This window comes from Staurois parvus, unplaced genomic scaffold (assembly GCF_062004578.1).
Source record: "Staurois parvus isolate SC_StPar_1 unplaced genomic scaffold, SC_StPar_1.0 ptg000081l, whole genome shotgun sequence".
NCBI lineage: Eukaryota > Metazoa > Chordata > Amphibia > Anura > Ranidae > Staurois > Staurois parvus.
Genome location: NW_028317877.1, coordinates 4,918,727 through 4,929,351, shown reverse-complemented (window position 1 = coordinate 4,929,351; position 10,625 = coordinate 4,918,727). Strand labels below are relative to the sequence as shown.

The window sequence follows — 10,625 nt, the reverse complement described above, 5'->3', positions numbered from 1 at the left end:
GGCCAATCACCGGTGAGGAGGCGGAGCCGAGCGGCAGGAGTGAGGGAGTGGCCGGAGTGACGGAAGGAGCAGCGCTTCCTGGATGGATCATTGTGGGAGCCAGGTAAGAGACAGCAGCCCTCTGCCCACCCCTGTACGCGCCCCCCTTGACGGAGCCAGGGGGGGCGCGCCCCACTATTTGAGAAGCACTGGCTTTAGAAGCAGCGCCCCCTGCTAGACATCTGCAGACGTTGACTCGAGTATAAGCCGAGGGGGCCGTTTTTCAGCACAAAAAATGTGCTGAAAAACTCGGCTTATACTTGAGTATATACGGTATTTTATTTTTGGTCTTTTTCTGTGTGATCATTATTTGACTTGTAATGGTGATGTAATTTACAGGTTAATTTATAAGTTGACACCAATATTTTTATTGAGTTGGTATACTTAATATGCACTTTATAGTATGAATTAATACAATTGGATTATTAGTATTAGAGCACAGCAACTATATATTTTTAATTTTTTATCTTCCATTTAGCACACATTATATGAGGGTGAGCAAGGGAGCCTGCGATCTAATACAATAATTGATTAAATTGTTGACTCCAGTGGCCCACAAGTTAATTCATTTATCAATGTTTTTTACCTTCATGCATGATGGTAAAACACCTTCTGTGTGCAGCAGTCCCCCCAAAAACCCCTAATACTGACCTGAGCCCTATCACGATCTAGCGATGTGCACGAGAACCTTGGCTGTCCCAGTCTCTGCCTCCTCGTTGGCTGAGACAGCAGCGGGAGCCCCATATATGGATATCAAATGCAAATGCTTTAAAGGGATAATAAAAGACCTGGAAATTTTATGGGTTCGTAACTTCAGGTGATTGGACACTGGCAAAGCTTTTGAGGACACGCCCCCTGGGCACCTCCCCTGTAATCCTAACCTACTCTGAGAGTCCTCAGTTTTGAAAAGGTATGAACAGAGGACCAGGTGGAGGTCTTACAAAGCTGGGCTACAGAATGTCCAGAAAAGAGTGGGTGCGTGAAAGCACAGGGGGAGTTTTGTCCTTTAGAGTGTAAGCTTAAGCAATGAGTTGTCCTATCCATTGAGTAATGGTGGATTTGGAAGCAGGATGCCCCTTGCTAGGTCCTGAGGATAGGATGAATATGGAGTCCATCTTCCTCATAGAAACTTTTGCTTTCAGGCAGACACTAATGCTTTGACTATGTCCAGGCAATCATGAGCAATTTCATTTGGGTTCTTTGCAGCAGGACACAGAGCTGGAAGGACTAAGTCTTCAGTGAAGTGGAAGATTGATACCACCTTAGGAAAAAAAAGATGGTCTTGGGCATAAGACTATCCTGTCTTTGTGAAGAATGGCTCCGTAAAAGAGAGAGCCACCAGCTATGAGACACGTCTGACAGACATGACAGAAACCAAAAAGGCCACTTTACAGAAGAGGTCCTCTTAAGGGATACCCCCTTATGGGTTCAAAGGGTGTTTTTTTATGCAGTGCAGAGAGAAGCTGGGGGCCTAGAAAGCACAGAGTGGTATACTTTGGGGCCTGATCTGAGAAACACCTTGTTATATCACTGCTAAGTGATAATTCACGTTTGGGGTCATATTCAAAGGCGCAAAGAGAGATCACACAAATATTTAAAAGTATAACATTTAATTGCGTAATGATAGAAATAGTGACAGAAATACAAATGCAACAGTACCAAATGAATATATAAAAAGACTTAGCTGCAGATAGAATATAGATGCTCTTCCAAAAGGTTTTGGCAGACGATCTGAACAGACACGTGCTTCTCGAGGTTCTGTTAGAGGACTAGCCTATTCCAGTTTGGGCTGTGGTAGATATAGGCTAGTATGTAAGTTGATGACCAAAGTTGTCTGGACAGTACTATCCCCTTTTAAGGGGGACAATGGGCTTGGTCACCCTGCATTCCTCAAGCAGATAAGGTAAAATCATACATGTTCTTATGTGGCTCTTTGACCAGATCTTAGAGGAGGCTTTCCTTTACATTAGTGAGCCATAGGTAATGAAAATGAGTTATCTCCAACACACCTTTACCAAAATTTTGACAAGGGAGAGCAAGGCCGGAGGTTTATGAAAAGTAATTGACAGGGCTGAAACCTGTCCTTTCTAGTGTTTATGACCAAGTTTTGTTCAAGTCCTGATTGGAGGAAGGTCATAATGTAATGCATGAGTAAATGCTGCTGGGATTGAGGTATCTCTGATCATAAAGGATTTCCAGGTATAACAACAGATCTTTCTGGAAGTGGCTTTTCTTGCTTTTAGCAAGCCAGGAATGACAGAGTCAGAACCCTTTTTGTCCCTTAAGACCTAAGCCATATCATTAAATCTAGTAACTAAGAAGCAGAATGGAATAGAAGGCCTTGAGACAGCAGGTCTGGCCTGTGGGGGAGAAGCTAGGAGTTATCTTCTAGTAGTATGTGCACCAAGTTCTTCTGAGCCACTTTGGTTCAATGAGAATCAACGGCTTTTTCTCTTGCTCTATTTTGTTGAGTAGATGAGGTAGAATTCGCACTGAAGGGAAGTATTGTAAAGTTTTCTCAGGTATTACAGAAAACTATACCACATTTTGATGGAGCTGATGATACAGGCATTCATCTGTTAAAAAAATGGCAGTGCCATTTCATTCAGCTTGCATTAATACTTCTGACATTCGTGCAATAAATATTTTATAAATAGACCCCTTACATTTCCACACCATGCACCAAAGTGTAGCCCCAGTTAAACTTGATTTAATAATCCAGTAATCCTCAATTTAGATACAGAAAAAAAACAAAATTATTCATAGGGTAATATTTTTATTATGAAATCAGAAAAAAATATGTAAATTCACATTTTCATAGTGTATTGAGAAACTATCAACATAACGTTCAAATGTAAATGGCCATATGAGGTGTACACTGCTACTGCACTGTGTGTGTCAATTCTGGTTCAAGGTCACGTAACTGACTTTACCCTACACTTTTCATCCAGTACTTCTTCAGGGAACCTGAAACGTGTAGGTCAACTACGTGACTTTAATTTGGAAGTGAGACACACAGTGTTGTGGCAGTGTACAGCTAATATGGACATCACTGATCTGTTTTGGTTTCCCGACAATGGTGAAACATGCATGTGCAAGGCGTGTCAACATGACTGCTTGTAGTCTCAACCAGGGGTGCCTATGACAAGGTTACAACACAAGAACACAGTTATGAGAAGTGTTCAACAGCAAGTAACCTTCATAGCAGGATCACCAATTTTTTTTTAATTGAATGAAAGCTGCAGATCTAAAAAAAAAAAGAATTGAAACTTTTGAAAATGATGTTACAATGTTGCAGCTTATATGAAATTTTAGAGATCGGGTTTAGATCTACTTTGATAAATCCCTCTCACTGTATTTATAGGAGGTTGAGTGTAGGGAAGTTTGGTTCCTGGTTTCCAGTAATGGCAATCACCAGAGTTTTCCCTTTAACCCTTTCGCTGTCAGGTCTGTACATCGTACGGACCTGACAGTGAGGCGTTCTACACACAATACAGTGGCTGCTGCCACCAGGATTGTGTCTAAAACTGACAGGCAATGGAGAGAAATGTCACGTCACACCAAGGATCTCCAATGTGGGTCCGAAACGTTGATTCTGCTCAGTTCCAGCCAATGGTGCGCTCATGAAATGGCAACAAACTTCAGTACCCTATATTTTCTATAGGTTGACAATTTTAAAGCTCCTTATAGCTCATCAGTTTAGCGTTACGGAGGAGGTCTGCTGCTAGAATTATTGCTCTCATTCTGGTATGCGCGGCGATATGTGTATCGCAATCGTTTTCATGCGTAGGTGCCCCAGCGTGTGCTTTTATGTTTGTACAAGCGTATATATGCGGGGGGCCTCAATTTTTTTGAGGGGGGATGGTATGTGCTTGGGTGTAACTTTAATTTTTTTACAATAAAAAAATTTTTTTTGGTTGATTTTTGGATTAGTTTTTGGTGATAGGTTCTCTTTATTGAGGCATCCAGGGTCTAAAAGACACTGCATGTCTCCCCTGTGCTCCACTGAATGTAATGCGGTGCACATCGCACAGCACTACATTCTTTCCCGGCTTCCATGGCCGGGTATCTCTCAATGGGGACCCGGAAGTGACATCATAATGTCACTTCCGGGTCAGGACAAGAAGGGGAGGGGAGCGGACGTTGGCACTGTGTGGAAGCAATCGGGTGGCAGCACTGCCACCCAAATGCTTCCACCTGACAGGTGAGCCCACCCCGCTTGCCCGCAGCAGGGCTAAAGGCAGAAAAAAACTACCTGCCCGACACCCGAAACTACATGTCCCGGGCATCAAGCGATAGGAAATGAACATCCCTGGACCTGTAGGAGCTTGTGAAGCATCGCCTATAGAAAATATAGGGTAATAAAGTTTGTCGGCATTTCATAGGTGCACACAAATTTAAAGTTTGACATGTTGGGTATCTATTTACTCTGTGCAACCTCTTAAATTTTACCAAAAATTTGGGTAATTTATTGTGTTTGTTTGTCCTAAAAGTCACTTGGATTTACCACTATTTTATTCTCTAGGGTGTTTACTTTCTGAAAATATATATTGTTTGGGGGTTTTGTGTAATCTTCAGACCAAATGATTTTTTAAACGCGTGCAAAAAAATGCAAAAACGGCTCTGGCAGCGAAAGGGTTAAGGGAGAAGCAGAACAGCTTCTGGTACTGTAGGTCTTACAATTATTTATACTGTAGGGCCTTCCTAAAAGGTAAATGAGTAACTTCCATTTGCTGACCGTAAACCGCAGCGCCTTTATCTGACACAGAAAATCTACACATCTGTGATCACCAAAGACAGGTGAAGGACCAGCAGGTCACTAACAGCAATACACAGAGGGAATCCTGAACCGCTGATTTTTACTACACTCTCATGTCAGTAGGGATAATTTTTTTCTTTTGTTTGTGAAGTCATTTACTCGGTGATGTCTGACTTTGTGAATGCATTTTAGACACTCAGAAGTCACTAACTTAACCCACTGTTTACATTTAAATCTGTTTTACAGTTTTTAAATTAATCCTTTTATAACAACCTTCTAAAAGAAGCAGTAGTACATTTCCATGTGGAAACAAATATGCAGAGAAGAATATCTGCAAGGGTCCAGAAGTCCTTTTGCATATAATAAATGCACATCCACCATTCATAATAGAACCTCTTGCAATACAGGGTGTAGCCAAGTAACTCCAGAAGCTGCTCGGATAACCAGACTATGACGTTGATACCAGCAGACATGTGCTTGTACATCACTTAGATTTCAGGAGGCTTTCCAGGCTGAATGGCTCAGAAGTCTGCTCTTGGGTTCTAGGCACAGCTGGAAATATAGACTGCATTTTCTCCCGGAATTCTTTAAGCTGCAGAAAGCAAAAGACATGACATAAGTGTAAAGCAAGTGATCGAAATTGTGCTCATTCTGTTTTTGTGTCATTCTTATCATATCTGTACTGCTTGGACCAAGAAGTGACAGACCTCAAAACTTTGTCCTGAAATGTGAACTTTTTTTGCAAAAAAAAAGTTAGGTCCTGTGTCAACAGGCTTTGGGCTAGTTTTGATGGGAAAAGCAACCAGCTTTAACATCAGTCTGAGACACTTCTGAGTCCATTCCGAATTTATTAATCTAACCTGATTCAAGCTTATTTTGCTTTCCCATGGACTTGTATGGGGCAAAAAACAGTTCTTACACAAACAAAAGCCTGCTGACAAAGGTTTTAACAATCACGCAATAAAAAAAAAAAAAAGTAAGGTTTGTCTGTGGCTACATTTGGGCATCACTATTCAATCAAAGCATAGCGAAAATAATTGTTTATATGATGCAGCTTCTGGGGATCCTGCTAGCAACACATTTTCTGCCCCAGGGTGTCAACGCTCACTCCCTTGTCCTGTGTTTATGTAGAAGCTGCGTTATCACCCTAGGACAAGGAAAAACTTAGGACTGCAGAACACCTCCCCCTTTCAAATATCCATAACATGGGTTACAGGGTGCTCTGTAAGTCACAGAAATAGCTGCCAACTGATAAGAAAGCAGCACAAGCAGAGAGCACAGAAAGTTATCAACTTACATTTCTGGCAAAACATTTTTTGTCTCTTTTGCACTTATAAAGCAGATATAACATAATAGATTATAACATATGATTAAGCGCTGAGGTTACAGAACCTTTTTTCCCCCCACTGGCATACAGTATGGTGTTTTTAAGCTGTTTTTCTATACAATTAAGTGGATATGTGCTATAGTGCGGCCTCCCGGACTTTCCTTTGATCTATAGCACAGGCGTGCCAACTGTGCCAGCATACACGTTGAAGAATTGAGTGTGGGAGTGGTGGGCTTACTTGGAGCAACTTTACCTTCTTTCTCCGAAATCACAATGTTTTCAATGGTATGTTTAACAGACCAAAATGGAAAAAAAAAACCATATAAGAGAGGTTCATTGTTAGGGCTTACTTTAATAAAACTGCGTGCTCTTTGAACAGCCTTTTGTTTTCTTTGATATGTTTCATACATTGTATACAAAACAGGAAAATCTGACAAAAGTTTCAGTTAGAATAAAAATAGTTTGAATGTGTTGCATAGAATACAATGGCTCCTGGATTCAGCGTACAATGTGTCGCCATTTAGTTTTCTTTTACTGTAGTATCAGGACATTTTTGCTATAAAACATTAAAAAAAAAAAGCTGTCAGGAGAGAACCACCTCTTGCAGCAGTTCCTGATTCTCCTCCAATAATGTATGTTCTTAGGCTGTAATGGTGACCCTTCAGCTCCTCTACTTAGTAGATACTGGGGTTCATTCTAATGCACATTCTTATATCAGGTCAATGAACCACTAAGCAGTAAACCTGCAAGATCAGAATTAAAGCCGGGGCGGGTAGCTTTTTTGGAAGAGGATCAGAAAATAAATTACAGATATTTTTCTCATAGCAAATGTAGAGTCAAAACACAAAAGTGAGGAAGGGTTAGAATATCGGCCAAAGTTTGTATTGCTTTCTGTGCCTTCTGTCCCGCTGTCTGTGACTTCCTGTCCCGGTGACAACTGCTTATCTACTTTTTGTGTAGATATCACAGGTGAGTACAAATCTTCTCAATGGGGCCACATATAGAAATACAAGCCCTAGTGAATTTTTTTCCACTTCTCCACTCTATATACAAAACTTTAAAAAATAATTGGCTGGAGTTAAAATTCATAAACACATTTTAAAGATGGACAATCCTTTAAAAATGTATATAAAGTCTTTCTTTTAGAAAGACTAGGGAAAGGTTAGAATCCGTTAATTTTTTTTTGCCGTGTCACTATTAGGGAGATTTGTCCTTTTTTTTTATTCCCCCTGACAATAATTTCCTCAGCTCACAGATCTCCTGCTGATCGGAGCAGAGCAGGCAGATGACCTGTTTTGCTCTGTGGTCTGCTGGGAGTAAATGGACTCTGCTGCCTGTTTACACCTGACTACCTTCCGATCTAATCCGCCTAAATGTAAGAGGACACATTCCCTTCTGTTATTTTTTTTTTGGGGGGGGGGGTTGTTTTTTTTTTTTATCAGACCCAGAGGTAGGCAAGTGTAAACAGACACAAGTCTGCTTACACCCACAGGTCCATAAGGATGAATGGACCTTCTGATCACATCCCGATCAGATCGCCTGTGTGAAAGAGGCCTAAGAAAGAAAATTTAGGAAAACCATCTCAGTGGGACACACCAGGAACAAAATCTGCAGGGATTTAAACCATTCTTTACTCTAAGACAAAAAAAAGTTTTGACTTTTGATAAACTTTATCAGAAAAACTACAGGTAATAAATCTTACAGTGTCACTGAACCCACATCATAAAAACGATCAATAAATGCTGTATTACATGCTGTTCATACTCACTCATCCACTATGGGATTTGTTTTCTGTATTCTGCAAAAAACCTGGTTGATCCTGCTGTTCTCTATCTCCCCTTTCTGTCTATGTCCCCAATGCAGTTGGGGATTTTGCAGAGCAGTTGGCAGCTACTGCACATGCTCAGTTTTCAGTGCGGTTCTATGCTGTGCATTTCCCTCCCTATAGCATCTGAGCAGCCTATATGACTAGAGTCACACATATGGGTTTGTACACAGTGGTAAATGACAACCCATTCCCTCCCTCCCTCCTCCTCCATGCCCTCTAACCAGCTAAACACAATGGGAGTGAGACATTACATTTTGATTGATGGAGGCTTTGCCTTCCTGTTATTCTGAGACATAGGCTGGAGGGGTGTGACACAGCCAGTGACTAGCAGAAATCCACCCACACCATGTTATTGCAAAAAATTATTGATTTCAAACATATATTTGTATTAGGATTTAAAACAGTTTATAGGTATTATTTATTTGGTTTACTCTGTATCCGAAAGGCTGTTTTTTTTTTTAACATGAGACCAGCAAAAGACTAGAAGCTCCTCCTGTTTATGTTTCCCTGTATATGAATTAAGTAAGAGGTTAAAATAATTACAGTGTCATCATCCACAAACAGAAAGAGAATGGATCATGTAAATTAAACGGTGTGTGTTTAGTATCACTTTAAGTAGATGTAGCATGTGACATAAAGACAAAAGTAAAGGTAATCAAAGATTAAGGAAAGCCAGGTCAGGTCCATTAACATTTTGTTTGGTAAGAAAAAAAACGAATGCTAAAAAAAATTAATGGGTTTTCTCAAGGTCTTTGGTACTGCCCTTCATAATATCCTAGTATTAAAAAAATAGTTTACAAATACTAGGAAAAAAATGTATTTTTAAATACTTATATGGTGCAATCATTCAATTTTACAAAGCACTTTTACAAAAATAAAAATCCAACTAAAAGACAGAAAACAAATGGTTAGTGATATACTATAATTACCAGTGTTGGGTACAACAATTTTTCATCTTTTTATTAATAGCTTAACAGATGGAAGGACGAGTAATGCTGCCGTTTTCTGCTGATGATACAAAACTATGCAAAAGACTAAATTTGATCAGGATAGTGGCATATTACAAAACAATCTCAACAACTAGCAACATGGGCAGTTGAATGGCAAATACAATGAAATGTTGATAAGAAAAAGTAAGATTATTCACCTTGACTGTGGTGATAGCTTTGCCTCTGCTCATTGAAGTTGAACTAAATTCTCATAAAAGAATACTTAGGTTTGTAGGTGCTGTAATTAAAACTGGATCACTTTTTTGTTATAAAAAACAAATATTCCTCCCTTACTTTGTTCATGTTTGTTTTCCTGCTCTGTGCACATCTTGTAAAATCTTTTTAAGAACTTCTATAGCTCTGGCCAAAAGTTTTGAGAATGACACAAATATTAATTTTCACAAAATCTGCTCCCTCAGTTTCTATGTTGGCAATTTGTACATACTGTACTCCAGAATGTTATGAAGAGTGATCAGATAAATTGCAATTGATTACAAAGTCCCTCTTGAAATGGAAATTAACTTAATCCTCAAAAAAACATTTCCACTGCATTTCAGCCCTGCCACAAAAGGACTAGCTGACATCATGTCAGTGATTCTCTTTGGAAGCTTTAAAAGGAGGGTGGTACTTGAAATCATTGTTCTTCCTCTGTTAACCATGGTTACATGCAAGGAAATAAGTGCAGTCATCATGGCTTTGCACAAAAAGGGATTTGTAGACAAGGATATAGCTGCTACTAAGATTGCACCTAAATCAACCATTTATCAGATCATCAAGAACTTTGAGAAAAAGTCAAATGTTGTGAAGAAGGCTTCAGGGTGCCCAAAAAAGTCCAGCAAGCACCAGGACTGTCTCCTAAAGTTGATTCAGCTTAGGATCGGGGTACCACCAGTGCAGAGTTTGTTCAGGAATAGCAGCAGGCAGGTGTAAGTGCATCTGCAGGCACAGGGAGGCAAAGACGTTTGGAGGATGGCCTGGTGTCAAAAAGGCAGCAAAGAAGCCACTTTTCTCCAGGAAAAACATCAGGGACAAACTGATATTCTTCAATGGGTCCTGTGTCATGCCAACAGTAAAGCATCCTGAGACCATTCATGTGTAAGGTTGCTGCTCAGCCAAGGGAGTGGACTCACTCACAATTTTGCCTAAGAACACAGCCATGAATTAAGAATGGTACAAAAACCTACTCCGAGAGCAACTTCTCCCAACCATCCAAGAACAGTTTGGTAATGAACAATGCATTTTCCAGTCATGATGTGGCCCCGAGGTTGACAGCATGCCAGGGTGAATTGCAGAAGTCTTGAAAAAGAAGGGTCAACACTGCAAATACTGACTCTTTGCATAAACTTAATGTAATTGACAACAAAAGCCTTTCATACTTAGGAAATGCTTTTAATTATACTTCAGTATACCATAGTAACAAAAAGATCTAAAACACCGAAGCAGCAGACTTTGTGAAAATTAATATCGGTGTCATTCTCAAAACTTTTGGCCACAGCTGTAGTAAATGTGTGTAATTCAGAAGAGGCAGAATTACTGCAGTGGTGGGATGTGCCAGCACATTATACATTGACACAACCTATAACTACTCATTATCCAATTGGGAAAATATGACAATGTCACAGCTGAACTCAGTATGCTATACGTCTTCTTTTTTTTTTTTTTTTTGTTTTAAAAGTAGAGTTT

At 40.0% G+C, this 10,625-nt stretch overlaps 1 protein-coding gene across 1 annotated transcript in view; it reads right to left on the bottom strand.

The window, feature by feature from the left end:
- Positions 1-2,795: 2,795 nt before the first annotated feature.
- Positions 2,796-10,625, bottom strand: part of TMEM242 (transmembrane protein 242) — a 54,706-nt gene continuing 46,876 nt past the window's right edge. Inside the window, exon 4 of the mRNA XM_089669743.1 lies at positions 2,796-5,390. Coding sequence (XP_089525869.1) covers positions 5,283-5,390 — 108 coding nt within the window. The 3' untranslated portion in view covers positions 2,796-5,282. The remainder of the gene's footprint in view (positions 5,391-10,625) is intronic.